Genomic DNA, 20,657 nt, shown 5'->3' with positions numbered 1-20,657 from the left:
ATTAAATAGTATATTTATAAGGGAAAATAATAAAGTTAGGAATCCTGGCAGATAGCTCCTTAATCAAGTGACCAAGGCTAACATCACCAGTATACATACTGATATCATGTACCCACTAATACTCTGCACTTCATTTTGTGGTATCCTTCTCAATAATGCTTAAGCTCAATCCAACCATGAGAAAACATTAGACAAACACAAACTGAGAAACATTCTACAAAACTCCTGACCAGTACTCTTCAAAATTGTCAAAATGGAAGACAAGGCTGAGAAATGGTCACAAATTGGAAAAACTACAGTGACATGTCAACTGCAAAGTAGAATCCTGGACCAGATTCTCGAACAGAAAAAGGAGGTTAGTAGAAAAACTGATAAGATCTGAATAAATGCTATACTTTATTTAACAGTATTGTACCAAGGTTAATTTCTTAGTTTTGACAAGTATTCTATGATAAGATGTTCACATAAGGAAAAGCTAGGTAAAGAATATATAGGAACTCACTGTACCATTTTTGCAATTTCTGTAAATCTAAATTATCTAAACAAAAAATTAACTGTGGAAAAAATATGAGTAGACACAAAGATAGTCTCTAAGAGAGGAAACATAATGACTATAAATATATGAAAAGATGCTCAATCTCATTAGTAATTTGTTGTCATTTGTTCAGTTGCTAAGTCCAGTCCTACTCTTCACTACTAGATAAATAAATTATATTTCTGCAAATAGAAATATTATGAATTAAAACGAATGAAATATATAAATGTATCTTGGAAACATAATGTTAAAAGAAAAAAAGCCAAGTCACAGAAGAATACGTGTAGCCTTGTATTTTTTATAAGGTTCAGAAACAAGCAAAATTAACACTTTTAGGGTTATAAATATGACCAAATTATAAGGAAGAGCATATGTCTGAGACAATGGTTACCTCTTGGGAAAACATTAGGGGTTAGGTTAGAGAGGAATACACAGGGAGCTTCAACACTATTGTGACAGATTCCTTAATCTGGATGGTGAGTTCAAGGGTTGGTTTAAATACCAGAACTCAAAAATCACATAAATGTTACATGTATTCTTTAACTGTGAAACACATTTTGCAACTGATGTTAACAAATATTTTAAAAATAATATTTTAGACAAATATATACCAAACCCTTAATAGTGATTATTTCATGGGATGAAATTCTGGAAATTTTTCACTTTCGATAGTATACATTTTAAATAATATTAAGTATATAGCATATGTGTACTGGAAAAAATTAAAATTTTCTAAGAATTTTGCTACTGCAATAACAAATAGATGTGAGAAAGCTTTCCTAGTTAGAATAATTTAAACGATCACTACCTCAATTTTTCTCATTCACCAGAATTCTTCCACAAATACTGTTCCCATTCACAATCCATGATATGACAACTGGGTCCTACTATAAAATTAATCAGGACACAGCTGAAACATTTCTAGCTCCTTACAGTTGGGAGCTGTGTGTACATGTATACATTCTATACAAATAAGCATTTTTAGGGTTCACTGTTCTGGGTAATGTGCCATTAAAACTTTACCAAGGGAAAAGACCAGCTACAGGTAGGAGAAATTAAGACAAGAAAGTCCTACAAATTGGCCCCTGTGCCTTAAAGAAAATTGGAAAGGTAATAGTCAACATTGGTGTTGCAAGCCATTCATCCTCCTTTTCCACCACAACTTCTCATCAAGTTTTAGCCTTAAAACTCAGCTACACACAGAAAGGCAGTCCTACCCTCTTGCAGTGATTGTCACTATCATTATTGCCCTCACACACTTTCATGCATACTGGCCCATGTTGGAAACTCCATGCAAACAGATACAATGGTATCCAATCCCTGAGAACCTGCAAGTGGAAAACAATAAACATGGCCACATCTAGGGCTCAGAACTTCAGTAACAAGACATAGTGAAAACAGAGTGAGGCAAATACTTGAGCTGTATTACTTTGGGTATTATTTTCTAAAATTAAGAGAAAAGAACACATCATTTCCCTTTTTCTGGCTCACTATTATGATGCAGCAAAAGTCAGTAAGTAAGGAATTGGGGATTTTAGAAAAAGCTTGGGCTGATCAGTAATGACAAAATGAGGAAGAGAAGCAAGGCTCAACAACGTTTGATTTTAGGGAAGACCCAGAAGATTGACAGTAAAGAGTTTAATGTCAATATGAAGAGAGCAAAGAGGAGGCTGAAAGTATTTAAGGGGTAAAGGAGAAGGCTGATGGTAGCTAAGGTTCTCTAATACTTTAATATTTTCAAGAAGATTGTGGATGAAGCTGACAACCATGGAAGAAGTGTTAATGATAGCATGTGATGTGAGGAGGGAACGATTCGGAAACAAAGCCTGCATCAGGACTTCTCTCTTCCACTCCTTTTACTTTTGCTCTGTTTGGACCAAGATACTCTCTCAGGGTTGCATACATAGCTTTTTCCAAAGAGAGTTCTCAGAAGCCATGAGGTAGAGCCCAACAGTCACACAGAAAGAGCCCCCTCCTCAGCCTAATTTGCTTCATGTCCACCAGCCAAGATAAAGTCACTCCTCTTGAAAAGGTCTTACAAAGTCTGAGTTTGGTAATAGAAGTTTTCAGGATTATGTAACGCAGACTCTTCCTCAGGAGAGTCTTCAGACAACGAACATCCTCTTGAAAAGGTGAAATACTCTGCACAGGGGGAAGGACTGGATGGAGCTACTTTTCAATTTGCTAATCTTATAGGCTATGCTTCCATGAAACAAACCAATGTATCCTGTTTGTTTTTTTCTACCAACCTACTTACTGTTTCATCTTCCTAAATACATGTTAATGTAATGTAATGTCCACCTCCTAAATTCGTATCTACCTTATAAGAAATTTGGCATCTATCAAACCTGAATAGAAGAGTAAAAGTATTTGCTTCTGTCAGTCAACAAATGCATCTGATGGTCTGATTACTGAAATCTTATGGCTACAAAGGCAAGAGCTGAAGAAGATACCAGAACAGACCCCCTTCCCCATCAATCACTTCCCTCCCCACCACACGCGTCCTCAATCAGAACTCCCCTTCCCCTCCTTTCACCTCACCCAGTTCCTCTCTCTAATGCAAGCTGTTGTCCATTCCCTCTCTTAAAATGTGCAGTACTATGACATTAAGCCTGGACAGTCCCATGTTCAATACCAAATTTTTCAACCATGCAACACATGCACTGACCTATTCATTTTCCTCTTTCTCAAAACTTTGCTAGTTCATAGTATTAATAAAATAAAATATGTTAGTATTAATAAAATAAAATATGTCAGTTTGCTCTTGGTCAATTCATGTCACAGATCTTTAGTCAGTCTTCAATGTTGCCAAGAAACACTATTATGTTTTTCACAGTAGTTGCTGTAAAACTTTTCCATTTTCTTCAAGATTTATCTTTAAATATTCCAGAAGAAGAAACTATGACAAATCTAGGAGAAAGTGATCTTGGTATCTCCATGCTCATGACATCCTTGGAGGAAAGATTTGGACTGTAAACTCTAGACTTCAGGAGAACAGATTTCACAAAGATCTGAGAAAATATAAGCATGAATTCCACTGTAAGAGTTTCTAAAGGGAAAAATGATTTAAGAGAGTTGGAAAGCTCTTTTTTTTTAAATTAAACTTTTTATTTTGTATTGGGGTGTAGCCAATTAACAAACAATGTTATGATAGTTTTGGGTGACAGTGAAGAGACTCAGCCATACACACATATATACAAGTATCCACCCTCCCCCAAACTCCCCTCCCATCCAGGCTGCCACATAACACTGAGCAGAGTTCCACGTGCTATACAGTAGGTCCTTGTTGGTTATCCATTTTCAGTATAGCAGTGTGTACATGTCCATCCCAAACTTTCTAGTTATCCCTTCATGAGAGTTGGGAAGCTCTTAAAACTGTAAGTCTGATTATATAATTACAAATCATTCCAGCAAGGAAGCAAATGTGGTTTTTAAGTATCTTGGACAAGAGTTCTAGTACTAAATATAAAAAGTACTAAGTATGTCGTGATGCATAACAAAAAGCAGTGATGCCTAAAAGCCAGTAAGAGTTCCTTAAGAACAGATTACCTTTAGGCTTTTGATAGCATTACAGGATTAAGATTCATGAAAGTGTGGTATGTGATATATATACATACACACAGGTGAACAGGGCTCAACTGAAATCGCTCATGACCATTCCAAGAACAAAATAAATAACTTTTTAACAACCAGAAGTCTCTAGTATTGTAATACTCTTTGGACTCCCCTTAAATGGGCTTCCCTGGTGGCGCAGATGGTAAAGAGTCTGCCTGCAGTGGGTGAGACCTGGGTTCAATCTCTGGGCCAGGAAGATCCCCTGGAGAAGGAAATGGCAATCCACTCCAGTATTCTTGCCTGGAAAATCCCATGGATGGAGGAGCCTGGTAGGCTACAGTCCCTGAGGTCGCAAAGAGTTGGACACGACTGAGCAACTTCACTTTCTTTCTTTCTTTTTTCTTAACTGGCACTTTGGTGCTACTGGGAGTGCCAGAGAAGCAATGCTTACACTGATGGAGGCACCAAGACTGATGGCCTCCTAAAGGTCCCTTCCAAAGCTACTGAAATTATATATTCTATTAATGTGCACATTCTACTTAACCTTTTTGTTAAAAATTCCAAATTTTGGGTTCTCCCCCTGAGTTTATATACTGACTGGATGTTGTTATCAAGTGTTGATTTTGAAGCCATAGAACCTTGGTTCTCATCACCTTCTGTTCTAAACCACTTGTGTTTTCTAGTTTGATTTACAGTACAACATCTTGCTAGTCAACATGGCTAAAGACCCTGGGGTCACCAAATCATTTTCATCTACCTATCTGACCAGCCAGTAAACATTCACTGAGTATCCTTATCCTAAAGAAGCTCATAGCTAAGTAAGTAACTTACACAAGCAACTATAATACAGACAAGAGCTATAAGAGTGATATTATTAGAAACGACGGGAGTACCCATGACAGAGGACTCGGTCAGGGAACACTCTCTGAGCAGACAACTGACTTAAGTTTAAAAGTTGAGTATTTCACTAAACATTACAGAGAGGAGAAAGCCACTGCTGAGAAAGGAAGTGCTGTGTGCAGAAGTTTGGAGTTATGAAAAGAGTTAGCAATGAAATGGCAAGCAATGAGGCACAAGTGAAGGGAACAGCAAGAGATGAAGATGCTCTTGGTGAATCGTGATTAAATGCCATCGTCATTATCTACCCAGTCACCCAATCAGAAGCCTGAGAGTTCATTCAAGATTCTGTCCTTCTCCTTCATGCCCCATTTCCAGCTGGTCACCATGTCTGAGAAAATTTGCTTCTTCCTCTCCCCTGACTCTTTAAATTCCTTCTGCTTCCCTCTCTACAGCTCCTTCACTTCAGGTTCTCCCATATCATCTCAGTGTGACGTCTGGCTTGCTTCCAGCCATGGCCCTTCCCACCTACTCTGGACTGCCAGTCAGAGTGATTCTTTAGCAAAGAGGCTTCCACTCTCCAAGAAACAACTCTAGATTTCCCCCTTCATCCACCTTCTCTACACTTTCAGAAAAGTATTTTACTCATAAGGAAGAACATATAGCATTCTGCTTTGTACTATACATAGAGCTAAAAAGATAGGCCATTCAATCCATCTGCTTTGTTCACATTCCATTAGAGAGAGTTGAGTCCCATGGTCCCTGATAATCAGGTAGTGGATCATGGGACCTTGGACCCCCCACCTCTGTTTAAAATTGTTGGGCAAATAACTGTCTCAATAGACCAATAAAGATTTTCTACTCTAGAAATTCTGTGCTCTAGACTTCAGTGTGTGACCTGCAGAGGACTGGCAGTACCATTTGGGGGCCATGTATGCTATTGAGCAGGTAAATGGCTACTGTGTGGAAAAGAGCAGAATAATACAGCTCATGTGCAGAATGGGGTAAAGAAAAGATGCCATGTGGTGGCTGGACTGGCAGGGTGGTTGAGACAGAAGTTGTGTTTCCTCTGCTACCTTGTTAGTTCTGAGTTCCCCATGAGACCTGCTACACTTACTGCCCTGGCCTTTAGGCAAACCACCAATTTCTTATATCAATCGCCACTTTCACTTCAATTAGTACAAGCAGAAGTCTATTTCCTAGAAAATAATTAATCCTATGACATTTATGTAAAGTCCTTCTGCATTAGGCTACAATTTCTTTAAAGAAACCAGGGCTTGTTTACCTTCGTATTTCTCACATAATATAACACTGACTTACACATACAATTAACACCTATCTTGTGAACTGAATTTAACTATAGATGAAGTAAATGGCTTTGGACTTGGATGATCTGTGGCAACTGTATAGGTAGAAGTTCAATAATTCTCAAGGGTAGCATGTTGGGGCAGAGAACAAATTCAAAAGGAAGGCACTTTGGTTAAACTTGGTTTTGAGGCATGATTTCTATGGAAGCAAACCACACACATTCACACCCGTAGCAAGCACTACCTCCACGCTCCTGGTCAAAACCTAGCAAGGATGAGTAAGGAAATCCAGGCAGTCACAGCACAGCACGTTCTGGTTGGGAAATGGTGACCTCAGCTCCTGAAGATCAGTAACTGATAGCCAGAACAAAACGGCAAGGCGACCACCAACATGCAACAGCTGCGGCCCGCGCCCCCCATGAGACAGATGTCAGCTGAGAACTTCATCGTGGAAACTTGCCGCACTTTACTTCTGAAGATAAATGTTCTCTTTTCCACAAAGACTTTTTAACAGGCTTACTTCCATAAAAGACAATTTTTAATGTCTTTATAGTAAGAAGGCAGAGAAAAAGCACATCTTTCCATCTAAGTAGGAGAATCTTCAATTTTTTTGTATGTAAAAGACGATTAACATATGGTTATTATTTTAAAATATTATTTTCTGGATTCAGCAAATGTCCTTGCTGCTTCAAAGACTCAATTCCTTTTTTGATTACTGTTGTACTTTACCCACAAGAAAAGAGTTTTTGATGAAGTAAGGCTTCATCAAAAAAAAAAAAAAAGAGGCACCTGAAGGGCCATTTGAACAATAAGAAACTCAGTCTGTGAAGATTTCCTGACTATACCCTGACTACACCCTTACAGCTCAAAAACTAAGGAAGTAGCCCAATCAAGTATACACAATGGGATATGACAGAAAGGCAGATAAAGACAAGGCTGGATTTCCTGCCTTGATGTGAAATGTTCCCTTTTCACTGCCAAGCAGAGTGTGGCGGGCACAACCACCAGGGCCAGGTGGCACAGCCATTATCGAGCCTTTTGAGTGGATGGTGAGAAACTGGCAAGCTGCTGAGAAGGGCTATTTAGGGCTCAAGGGGTTGACGTCAGTTTTGGATAATGAGTTAGGCTTCAAAATGATGACACTGCAATCGCATCACTTGAGAACAGAAAAGAAAGTGCAACTGCTCCTGAGTGTCTCTGAGAACATATCAATAGCGGTGATCTTCAAATCACTGAGAAAGTGGCCCAGGATAGTATACATTTTTTAAAATATATTTATTTATTTATTTGGCTGTGCCAGGAGGTCTTAGTTGCTGTATGTGGAAATTTTAGCTGTGGCATGCCAACTTTTAGTTACATGCGGGATCTAGCTCCCTAATCAGGGAACGAACCTGGGCCCCCCTGCATTGGGAGTGTGGGGTCGTAGCCACCAGACCACCAGGGATGTCCCAGGATAGTATATTTTAAATTGCATTATTAGGACACACAGATTTGACCTGCTTTACTTCACTAACCATAAAAGGCTAAGCAGAGAATAAACTTCATCAAGGCAGCACTTGGTGGCCGTCCATTGTGTTGACACTCATAACCAAGGAATGTTCCCAGGAGGGTCCATCTTGTACAAGTTAGCTGACCAACAGCAAGGCACCAAATCAGACTGAGAGTAGCATCAGAGCAAACTCTTCTAGCTTTTATGCCTTCATTTTCATTTTCTGTGAAGCATAAACCAGATACCACCCATAATAAAGGGCTACAGATATAGCTAAAACTTAACACTGCTTCTCTTTCAAAACGAACATCAATTGTAAGAAGGAAACAGGCACAGCATTTGCTCAAACAGCTGGGTCCAGCAGCTTCTTCAGATGACAATGAAGTGGCTAGTGATGATGCTCTGTGGCTACAGAATCATACTTAAGTTAGACTGTTTCTGAAAGCTTCCCTAAAAACATGGCACCGTTCCCCAGCTTTTGGCACGGCGATTTAACATTTAATGCCGTTAAGTGAAATCTCTGCAGTGTTAGTTGCTCAGTTGTGTCCGACTTTTTGCAACCCCATGGATGGCCCGCCAGGCTCCTGGATCCACCGGATTCTCCAGGCAAGAATACTGGAGTGGGTTGCCATTTCCTCCCCCAGGAAACCTCTGAAAGATTAACACTGAAAAAGCACATCATTCAAACATATCTTTACATTCTTAGTTTTTAAGCCTGGGAAACTGAAGTCCCATGAATATGCCTCCAATTTCACATATTTTAACACTAGTGTCTGAAAGGAGGGGTGTAACTGTTGGATGCAATGAATTCTTTGCAAATTCACAAGTACACACAGGATTTGTAACATAACAGGAAGTAAGTCAAGGCTTAGAATGTACTATGTTTTATGCCAAAAAACAGAAACAAACAAAAAGGGTAAATGCCTGGCAATTCAAGGAACCTATAGGTGACCAGTTGGGATGGTAGCTAAGGGCCATTTCTGAGGAACTAGGAGCAAAATATGCCAAGGACCCATGCTTTAATGAAGAAATAATAACTAAAATACACACAAAAACGTTTATCTAAATGTTACCTAAACCAAGTTGTGTCTGATTTCGGTAGTTTTTCTCACCAAAGGTCACCTACCCCAGGGCAAAGTTGCTGTCCTCCTTCCAGTCCATGATGCGGCAGATGAACAGTGTGTTGGCATAGTCTTTGGGCCGGGTCACAAAGTCCTGCGGACAGTCCTTGAGAGGTACGTATATTCTAGGCACCCGGTGGTCCGAGGGAGAAAACAGGGCGTATTTCCTAAACAGTTCACTGTTCTTATCAGCCAAGAGTTTGAGGAAGCCAGTCGCTGCACGTGAATGCTTTTTCTCCAAGATGTAAACCACCTGAAAATACCAAGGATACATATATGGTCAATGTTGTTTATCTGCAGTACTAGACAACAGTTGGGAGAAAGCAGAACATTACCTGGTCACCTCACTGGGTCCAGGAGTTTTTCTAAGTCCTACTGAAGTACTTCTCAGTGATGCTCTGTGACTAAATGACTTTACCACAGTGTCAGTTTTGCATATGAGTGCTGTTTGCCTACTAATTTTAGATCAAACTAAGAAACTATACAAAAAAAAAAAAAATAGAGAGAGTACCATTGGGGGGCAGCAGCAAATTGCAGAACACAAATTCCATCTACAGAGGTTGCCTCTACTCAGTTCTGACCAAAGTCAAAGTCATTTAAGAATGCACCCCAGTGTTCCCAGATGTTTTGTTTTGTCGAGAGAAGCCAGAAGCCTGATTTTTTTTTTTAACTCTAACCACTCCATTTTATTTTTAAATGAAAGCTACTAAGTCAAAATTTTTAAATATTGCATAGGTCAAACAAAATACAAATTTGTGTGAATTCCCTGGCAGTCCAGTGGTTAGGACTCCACTACCACTACATTGCTGAGGACCCAGGTTCAATCCCTGGTTGGGGAACTAAGATCCTACAAGCTGCATGGTGTGACCAAAAAATTAAAAAACTAAAGCATTTCTTTTTTTTTAATTAGGCACAAATTTGTAAGCCAGATCCAGCCCATGGTCTTTCCATTTGTTATAATCTTTCACACCTATCATGTTGCCTAGTATATGGTTAGTATTCAAAATGCTTCTTAGAATAAAGATCTAGGTAACTGAATGGGCACTTGGCTGGGTGGGGCGGGGGGCCAATAATACACATGTAATATAATTTAGAAATTCCTCATGTCAGTATGCAGCAGACACTCTCCTAACCAACTTGCTAGACTGAGCGTCAACACTGCACTCCCAAGGTACACATGCTGGCAGAGAGGAGACCACGTTCTCTCACACACTTCACCCTTGTTACCACTCTTTCCACTCGGAGCTACCCTCATAGCGAGGATCAGCTGGATCTGATCCCATATCTGAGTATGTCATCAGCATATATCATTAAAAAATAAAGTTGAATTATGCAAAAAAAAAAACCAAATTGGTTTTGTTACTATGATAACTAAATTAAATGCTTTGGAAGAACTAAAAAATACTTTATTAAAAACTTACTTTTGAATTAGATATGGTCATGACAACAATAAAAGCAATTGGAGCCAAAAACTAAAAATCTAGGAGTCTACACTCATATTGCTTCACCAGTGCCTGAATTCTCACTCTGCTTTAAATAAACCAAACCTGAAATTATAGATGTCACATTACAAGTGCAGTTTATGCAGAAAGATAAGAAAGAACCTCAATAAATACCTCCATACACCAAGAAAGGGCCTTGGCCCTTCAGCCAAAGACAGGCAAGTGAATATATAGGTATATGTTTAAAGTTTATATATATATATATTTAAAAGATTCACTTTTTATGATTCCCTACTTCCACTGACTTTTCTGATGAACTGAGCAACTACAGTCCTAACTGAATGGTATGTGAGGCCTGCAAGAGGAAGCAACTACCAGCCAGACAAGTGAAAGAAACAGGCAAAGACCTTTGCTGATCTCTGCAGCGACTTCTCTGGTAACACTCTGGAGTCCTGTGATGTGAAGGTGTTCTCATCTTTTATCATTGGTGCACCAGCATCTTCTTTGCCTAATTTAAAACAAGAGAACAGAAGAGGAGACATCAGGTAGATGCAGAGCTATGAGGCATACAGACTCATGGGGTTTTTAAACTCAGAGCCGCAAGGATTCTTGGATACCATTTACCCCAAACTACTCATTTTACAGAAAAGGAAACCAGGGCCCACAGTGGTTAGGTGACTTGGCTAAGGTCAATTATGTCACCAATGTGTATTAATGCTCATGCTTAGCAGGCCACATTTTATCTGTTTAACGTTATTCATATGTTAGGCATCATATAAGTGGAGATACGTTGAATTAAACTAAATCGCCTGTGTCAAAATGCCAAAAAAACTAAATGCTATACACTGTCCCCACCCACAAGGAAGAAGAGAGACATGTTAACTTATATGCACATCTGCTGAAATAAAACAAAATCAAAATAAATATTAACTTTTAAAAGTACTTTGGTACCAGCCATAACAAACAAAATGGTGGAAAATAGATTATATTTATTAAATAAACAAATAAAAAAGCCAACCCTGATTTTCCTGGCTTTTCTTAGTGACATTATATAAAGAGTAAAGTACTTAAAGTCTTTTAATGTTTAATTTCCTTTCTTAAAAAACTTATAAAATGCACATTCACCCAAAAAACTGAAACCACATCTCTCTAGTAAAGAGGGAGTTAGGCTCTGGACCAGAAGTATTAAAACCACTCATGAAAAAGAGCAGCAAATTACACACTTCTGAACATTCAATATTTTATATTTTCATGTGTTACATTAGATTTCCCACACAAAATATTCTTATCCAACTATCCTGGAGTTTCTAGCTGTTAGGGGTCACAATCATTTCATGTGGGACCCACTCCAGCTAGCTAAGACAGACTTGTACTTATCATCATTTAGACATTATCATGGCCAAAATAAATAAATAAATCCTTTTCAGGACTGGCCTCTTAGCAAAGGCTCAGCTGAAAGCCAACTTTACTCTGGGCGTACTCTGGAAACACTGACATGATCTGACCTACTGGGGCTTAAGAACCATCAACTGTATGCTTTTCCATCTATGCTAAAATCTACCTACCTAGTGCCCATTGAAAGCAGAATTCTTACTGTTTTCTGAAAAGAAAGACAAATGAAAACTTTCCCATTGTCAAACACCATGTTTATCAGTAAAAGAGGGACATCATCTAAGTTCATCTTTCATTTTAGACCAAGTTCCAAATGCATCAGATGCTTCCAGAACAACCTCTTTTATACTCTTGGTGGTTTACTTGCTAAGTGGTATTCAACTCTTTGCAACCTCCTGGACTATAGCCCACCAGGCTCCTCTGTCCATGGGATTTTCCAGGCAAGAATACTGGAGTGCGTTACCATTTCCTTCTCCAGGGGATCCCAACCCAGGGATCAAACCCGGGTCTCCTGCACTGCAGGCAGATTCTTTACTGATTGAGCTACCAGGGAAGATTGACACTCTTAGGGGGAAAAAAAAAAACCTACACAAATTGTTGACCTATCCCGTAACATATCTTGTAGCTTGTAACATATCTGTAGCCTTATAGGTGAGCACCAAAAATATGTTCAATAAATGTGAAGAAACACACTGCCAGGTTAGAAAAGTGAGTCACCTTAATAAGTTTCCAATAAACCTACATCTTGGCATATCAAATAGCAAAGCTGTCAATTTAATGAGAGAACCTATTGCATTGTTCAATCACAAGACCATTTGTTTATTCACTTATTCCATGTGTATTTATTGAGCATTGGGCATTGAGGATTCAGTGGGAATAAAAGAAAGATGATCCCAGCTCTTAGGGAACATACAGTTTAACGTTGGAGTAATATTCAATAAATATGCACTCGATAAATATGCAGTTATAAACTGTGATAAATGCTAAGAATGAAAGAACACTTGCAAGGAGGAATAACAGAGAACATATGATTTAGATTAAGAAGTCACAGAAAGGCCCTGTGTACAAGGGACATTTGAGCTGAGACATGAGGATGGTGTGTGTAGGAGTGAGGAAGGGGACAAAAGACCCTGGGTGGGGAATGGTACTTGGGAAAGGGTGGAGGTGTGAAGTCCTAGGCACGGTCAAGGAATGGAAAGACCAATAGGCTGGAGCACATGAGCAAGAAAAGGCGTGGCAAGAAATGGAAATGAGAGGTAGACAGGAGTCAAGTCAGATGGGGCCCTGCAGAAGTTAAGGATCCTGAGTTTAAACATGCATACAATAGGAAGCTGGCTAAGGATTTTGTTCAAGAAAGTGACTGCCTGACTTGAGATTGGACTAGCCTAAGAGGGTGGATGTAGGGAGGCCAGTGAAGAGCTACTGCCACAGTCCAGACATGAGAGGATAGTGCTACAAGGCTAGCACTGGAGATGGAACTAAAAGGATCTATTTAAGACATATTTTGGGGCTGAACTAATAGACTGGTGGTAATTAAATATGAGAGTGTGAGGATTATTACATATAAGAAATGAAGGATTACTTCAGCTTTCTGATATCTGCAGCTAGGTTGATGGAGGCATTACTGGCACAGGGAAGACTAGAGGAGGAGGTGAAAATCAGGAGTTCAATCAGTATTTCAGAGGAGGTTCCATTTGAGAAGCCACCAGTGAGACCTTCAAGTGATGATATTGAGCAAGCAGTTCAACATGGAAGTCTGGAACTCGAGAAAAGAGATCTGGACTCTGGCTCGAAGTATAATTTATATGGCAAGAACATCAATAACCTCAGATATGCAGATGACACCACCCTTATGGCAGAAAGTGAAGAAGAACTAAAGAGCCTCTTGATGAAAGTGAAAGAGGAGAGTGAAAAAGTTGGCTTAAAGCTCAACATTCAGAAAACTAAGATCATGGCATCCGGTCCCATCACTTCAGGGCAAACAGATGGGGAACAGTGGCCGAGTTTATTTTGGGGGGCTCCAAAATCACTGCAGATGGTGAGTGCAGCCATGAAATTAAAAGACACTTACTCCTTGGAAGAAAAGTTATGACCAACCTAGACAGCATATTAAAAAGCAGAGACATTACTTTGCCAACAAAGGTCCATCTAGTCAAGGCTATGGTTTTTCCAGTAGTCATGTATGGATGTAAGAGCTGGACTATAAAGAAAGCTGAGCGCTGAAGAATTGATGCTTTTGAACTGTGGTGTTGGAGAAGACTCTTGAGAGTTCCTTGGACAGCAAGGAGATCCAACCAGTCCATCCTAAAGGAGATCAGTCCTGAATGTTCATTGGAAGGACTGATGTTGAAGCTGAAATGCCAATACTTTGGCCACCTGATGCAAAGAACTACTCATTGGAAAAGACCCTGATGCTGGGAAAGATTGAAGGTGGGAGGAGAAGGGGATGACAGAGGATGAGATGGTTGAATAGCATCACTGACTCAATGGACATGAGTTTGGGTAAACTCTGGGAGTTGGTGATAGACAGGGAGGCCTGGCGTGCTGCAGTCCATGGGGTCGCAAAGAGTTGGACACAACTGAGCAACTGAACTGAACCATATTTATACTTTACAGCCCAAGCCACAGAGAAGAAATGCAAACCCAAGTCTCTTCAGCTAGTAAGTTCATGAAGCTCAACCACGGACACATGCTCAAGTATGGAGTAATGTACTGTCACTGTTAAGGAAGTAAGAACAATTCACTGAGGAAGTGAGCTGGGGCTTGAAGAATATACGGATGTTTTGGACAAAGAAAGTTGAAGGGCATTCCAGGTAGAGGCCAGCCCTGGTACAGTGACCCAGAGCTGTGAAAGAGCCTGACGTGGTAAAGGAAGATGAAGATTAAAGTTGTGATTTAAAGGATGGAGGCACAGCTTTTTCTCCTTTCCTCCTTCTTGCTGGCTGGAATGTGGATGTGAGAGCTGGATCTCTGGCACTCATCTTGGTCCTAGAGGCTACAGGACAAGGGTGCATTCTACTGTGCAGGGAAGCACAACACAGTTGAAGACTATGGAGCTATCCTACAAGACTTGACCTGTCTACCTGTGTTCTTCTTTTCTGTGAGCTAGAAATAAACCTTCTTATTTAAGTCAGTGGTATTTTAGGATTTAATGCCACTCTCAGCAGAACATACTTCCTAACATACATGGACATGAGTTTGAGCAAGCTCCGGGAGTTGGTGATGGACAGAGAAACCTGGCATGCTGCAGTCCATGGGGTTGCAAAGAGTCAAACACAGCTGAGCAAGTGAACTGAACTAAATCAAACACACAGGTCCATACAGTGAAACTGATAAGGTTAGATACTACCCTACCAAGCATTATAAAGGCCAGGGACGCATACATTTTAGAGCTCTGAATTTAGTGGTATTCTGGAGCAGAGAAACAACAGTTAAAGAGATCTTTGAAAGCTGGGTTTACAGGCTAGGCAAGACACAATCAGAATCTAAATTAAGATAGTGGCAGTGGGAGTGAACAGAGGCAAAATTTGAGAGAGATTTCTGAGAAGGATGTTGCTAAGTGTGTTTGCATCACTATGAATGACTTAGTACAAGAAAAGGGGCTTACGTTAAAAGACCTTTTGATTGAATATCAGGAAGAATGCTTTGACAGAACAATAAAACTCCCTTGATGAATAGGGCAGAGTTGCTGGCAGTCCTCAACAAAGGAAAAGGTTGTGTGGCCCACAGTCTTCAGTTTTGCCATACTGAAGGCAGAGCTGGCCCCATGCATTTTGTGGTCCCTTCTAGTTTAAAATGTCTAGAAACCAGTGACTACCAATATTCTTCATCTAAAAAAGAGAACTTTCTAAAAACTAGACACACTACAAGTACAGCAACTGCTCACGATGTTCTCCAAGAAACATTCTAGGAGGAAAAATCCAGTGAAATCCTAATCTCTTTATGCTGATTATCTGAAACTTCTATTTTAAACATTCAAAAAGTAAAATACCATGGTCTGCTGGAGTTGGCATTGCCACTTACTTAAAAATGATTCTGATTTGGCCTTCTCATACATAAACAATGGATTGACAAGGCTGATGATTCTGAACACTTGATAAATTCACCAGATTTTCAGATTGTGATGCTAAGTGAAGGCAATGTGAAGAAAAAAGCAAGCAATTGGGCAAAAAAGGTGTTTCAACCTTTCCAATGAAAAGAGTGACAAACTCTGACAAATCTAAGCTTTTCTGTCTCTGAATGGTCACAGAAATTTATAATTTCCACCAAGAATTCAATGAAAACTGTCATATAAATTGGTACATGAAAACAATTCCCCTCAGATCTCTCAAAATGAGCCAGTGAGGAGAACTTATTTTACAGGCCCCAGTGAAATGTAGGAATGACAACACAGGTCCTCACAGGGCCAGGTAACATTCATGTTAAACTCATTTTCTGTGCTGCAAGTTTGCCAGCCTGTGCAAGTCTCTCACTCTCAAGTAAAGCTACGGAAATCACCTGGTGCCAAAGAATGTTCACAGTGTATTCACATACATCACCTCATTTGAGCCACAACATAACTTCACACAATAGGTAGAGTGGATATTGTTATTCCAGGTTCATCAAGGAAACGGGGTAATGAAGAGGCAGAGCAGGCGATGACGACAGGCAGATCCTGGTGCTGTGGCGGCCTATTCTCCACATAAACAAGAATCAGGCACATCAGGGGAAGTGCCATGAAAACCTACGTCAAGATATTGCTTAAGGATTCCCTGGTGGTATAGTGGATAAGAATCTGCCTGCCAGTGCAGGTGACATGGGTTCAATCCCAGGTCTGGGAAGATTCCACATGCCATGGAGCAACTAAGCCTGTGCACCGTAACTACTGAGCTCACGCTCTAGAGCCCAAGAGCCACAGTTACTGCAACTACTGAAGCCCAAGTGCCCTAGAGTCTGTGCTCTGCAGCAAGAGAAGCCACTGCAATGAGAAGCCTGTGCGCCTCAACAAAGAGTAGCCTCTGGTTGCCACAACTAGAGAAGCCCACATGCAGCAACAAAGACTCAGCACAATCAAAAATAAAATGAAAGAAATTAAATTAAAAAATCAAACCCCGCAGTTCCATGTTTTTTAAAAAAGACATTGCTTAAGTGGCCATGAGACTCCCTGAAATGCTCAAGGGCATACCATACTCAAGGGAAGTATGGTATACCCTTCAGTATGAAACGCTCCCTGAAGCGTCAGCTCAGTGAAGGTCCTGGGTACCTGTGGGGTGTCAGGCACTACAAATGACCCCGACTCTGTCCTCAGAAAGCTCATGTGTGGGAAAGTGAAACTGAAAATCGCTCAGTGTCCAACTCTTTGCAACCCCATGGACTTACACAGTCCATGGAATTCTCCAGGCCAGAATACTGGAGTGGGTAGCCTTTCCCTTCTCCAGGGGATCTTCCCAACCCAGGGATCAAACCCAGGTCTCCCACATTGCAGGCAGATTCTTTACCAGCTGGGCCACAAGGGGAAACAAAATGTAAACACTACTGAAAGTACACGGAGTTGGTGCCTACAGTGAGAAGGGGGCTAGGGAGTTTGACGGTGAAGCCCTGAGCTGAAATGGGAAGGCTAAGTAGGAGCTGGCTAGATGGATGGACATGTGGAGCATTCCAGAAAGGGAGAAAACCAAGTGTAAAGGCACACAATCAAGACTAAAATGAGAAGAACAAAGGTTCTTTATGTCTAAACATGTTGCAGGGACCAAACTACAAAAGGCCTCACGCTTAACAGCATGTATTTTACACTGTAGGGATGGAAAGACATTGAAAGATTTGAGAATAACATAATCAGAACTATATTTGATGAGGAGTCAAGGGTCAGCCTATTGCTCCTTTGAAGATAATCTGTCTTTTTCTCTAGCTGCTTTTGAGATTTTCCCTTTGGTTTTCTGTAGCTTCATCTTGATGTATCTAAGTTTGAATTTTTTCTAATTCTACATATAATCATTGGTTGTAAACCTGAAGTTTGGTGTCTCAACTGTTATGAGAAATCACCATCATTACCTTTAAATTTCACCTTTGCTCATTTTCTCTTTCATCCCCTTTCCAGGTCTCTTATTTAGACCTCACTCTATTCTCTATGTCTCTAACCCTCTCCCTCTGCATTTCCTACTCGTTTTCTCCATGCTTTACTCTGGCTAACTTTTTCTTACTGTCTTCCAGTTTGTTAATTTTTCTCTTCAGCTTTATTCAATCTTCTGTTAAATTCATCCATTGAGTTCTTCTCTTTAAACTTTTAATTAATACACTTTTCCTCATCCACTGAGTTTTAAATTTCATCACTGTTATGTCTACTTCTAGAAGTTTTATTTGGCTCCTTTTTAAATTTGCTATGTCACATTTCAGCTTCCTATTCTTTGCAGATATATTCAAGCTTATCTTTTATTTCCTTAAACAGTAGTTTTTATCGATGGCAATGATTCCAATATCTGATGACATCTATGAAGGGCTGTTTCTGTTGTCTGTGGTTGCTGATGATTCTTGTCCTTGAGTGTGGTTTCCTTGGGTACCTGGTTATATTTATGTGCTGGTTACTGAATAATTTGAGGCCTAGGCTGAAGAAACCTTCCTTTTGAAAGAGTTTCCACTAGATTTTGCCAGATACCCTGAGGCACAACCAACCCATAAACTGATTCAAGACTCGACTCCTTGGCTGATCCAGTCAGCTTGAACCTGGGCTGCAATTCCACAAGACAGCTGGTATGTTTCAGGTCTACCCTCAGCCTGATGGTGTAGTCCTTTGGGGTCCCAGTTTCTTAGGAGAAATCTGGGCTTTATTTCTGTCCCTTACAACTGCTGGGCAAATCTGCACTCTCACATGCATTTTGACAATTTTAATATGGTAATGCCTATGATGCAGACGACACCACCCTTATGGCAGAAAGTGAAGAGGAACTAAAAAGCCTCTTGATGAAAGTGAAAGAAGAGAGTGAAAAAGTTGGCTTAAAGCTCAACATTCAGAAAACTAAGATCAGGGCATCTGGTCCCATCACTTCATGGCAAATAAGATGGAGAAACAGTGGAAACAGTGGCAGACTTTATTTTTCTGGTCTCCAAAATCACTGCAGATGGTGACTGCAGCAATGAAATTAAAAGACGCTTACTCCTTGGAAGGGAAGTTATGACCAACCTAGATAGCATATTAAAAAACAGAGACATTACTTTGTCAACAAAGGTCCGTCTAGTCAAGGCTATGGTTTTTCCAGTAGTCGTGTATGGATGTGAGAGTTGGACTCTAAAGAAAGCTGAGCGCTGAAGAATTGATGCTTTTGAACTGTGGTGTTGGAGAAGACTCTTGAGAGTCCCTTGGATTGCAAGGAGATCCAACCAGTCCATCCTAAGGGAGATTAGTCCTGGTGTTCATTGGAAGGACTGATGTTGAAGCTGAAAATCCAATACTTTGGCCATCTGATGCGAAGAGTTGGCTCATTTGAAGACTCTGATGCTGGGAAGGATTAGGGGCAGGAGGAGAAGGGGACGACAGAGGATAAGATGGCTGGATGGCATCACCGACTCGATGGACATGAGTTTGGGTAAACTCTGAGAGTTGGTGATGGACAGGGAGGCCTGGCGTGCTGCAATTCATGGGGTCGCAGAGTCGGACACGACTGAGCGACTGAACTGAACTGAATGCCTATGAGCTCTCTAATGCTTTAGGAAGAAGGCTGGGTTTGGTTTGGTCTTGGTTTTGTATTTTACCCAAATATTTTTTGTTGTTTCAGTAGGAGGGTGCCTAACTGAGTAACAGTCAACCATTACTATCAACAGAAAGTCACTAGGCTTTGTATCTTAGAAATAGTTTTCAGGTGGCAGCGTAGAGCCTAGTGAGCAGTGACAGGAGTGAGAACAGGAGAGGGACAGTGGTAACCTGTGCAGGAAACACAGCAAGGGACCTACTGTAATAGTGCCCAATGCTACATTAAGCAGAAGCACAAGAGACGGAGAGAAGAGCCAGGTATTCTCACATTGATTTTCTCAGCAACCCCATGAAGGAAGCATTACTATTCTGGTTTTTAGAGCAATCAGCAGTTCACAGAGGTAAAATAACTTATCCCAGGGTTCCTCCAAGGAGATGGTTAGTAGAGGTGGCGTCAGAACCCAGTATGACTCCAAGTCTAAACTCTTCTCACCACAGTATGACAAGATCTAGAAGAAAGACAGGTGAATGTGGGTGGGTTCCAATGAGGATATAGGAGGGTTGCCAAAAATTGTGTAATTCACTGAAAGATATCTGTGGATTTAAAATTTTAGAAGATGCCAAGTGATAAACAGCTCTCTAAATAACTTCATTGCTTCCACTCACAGAAATGACAAGAGTGGTTAAAAGCATGAGCTTTGGAGTCCCAAGACCTAAAATCAAACCTGGGTCCTGTGATCTTTAACTCATAACCTTGAACAAGTTACTCCCTCTCTCAGTTTCCTCCTTTGGAAATCAGGAACAGTACACATGAGTTATGTTTACATGTAGTGTCCTGGCAGAAAGTACATTAACAAAAATTGTTAGATATTACTATCATTGTTGCTGTTGTCACGGTTATTATCATTAGCTCTTGGTAGTCAGTTCTGAGTAAATCCAACCCTATTACCCTGAATACAACTGACTGGACAGGGACTGGTATGCAGGACAATGGCAACATTATAAAATGGGTCACATTTCCTCATCTGTAAAATGTAACCCATCTTATAGAGTTAGTGGGAAGAGTAAATGAAATTAACGTATATAAATGTGCTACAGTGGCTAGAACACAGCGAGCACTCAGTAGCTGCTATATAATATGTATTTAAATTGCCTGCACTTTTCTGTTTGCTTGGTGCATTCTGTATAAAGTAAGGAAGGAGAAGAGATGGTGCCACATTGGTAGGCAGAGGCTAGGTCAACATCATGAAGTTTGGATTTATCCCAAAGGCAACAGAGAGCTAGGGAAGGAAGCATACAGAGGACTAACATGACGT

The 20,657-nt window shown here is 40.4% G+C and overlaps 1 protein-coding gene across 11 annotated transcripts in view; it reads right to left on the bottom strand.

Annotated features, from left to right (window-relative positions):
- Positions 1 to 20,657, bottom strand: part of DIS3L2 (DIS3 like 3'-5' exoribonuclease 2) — a 365,476-nt gene that overhangs the window by 200,511 nt on the left and 144,308 nt on the right. For all 11 annotated transcript variants that reach the window (XR_014080899.1, XR_014080900.1, XR_014080898.1 and 8 more), the window contains 2 exons: positions 10,694 to 10,794; positions 8,850 to 9,097 (listed from right to left, as the gene is read on the bottom strand). Coding sequence is in view for 8 of the 11 variants with exons in the window: in XM_081585674.1 (XP_081441800.1) it covers positions 8,850 to 9,097; positions 10,694 to 10,794 (349 nt within the window). In the remaining 3 variants the exon portion in view is untranslated. The remainder of the gene's footprint in view (positions 1 to 8,849; positions 9,098 to 10,693; positions 10,795 to 20,657) is intronic.

This window comes from Giraffa tippelskirchi, chromosome 3 (genome assembly GCF_054371585.1).
Source record: "Giraffa tippelskirchi isolate mGirTip1 chromosome 3, T2T-mGirTip1v1.2.pri, whole genome shotgun sequence".
Lineage (NCBI taxonomy): Eukaryota > Metazoa > Chordata > Mammalia > Artiodactyla > Giraffidae > Giraffa > Giraffa tippelskirchi.
Note: the sequence above shows the minus strand (reverse complement) of the source record. Positions and strands in the feature narration are given on the sequence as shown.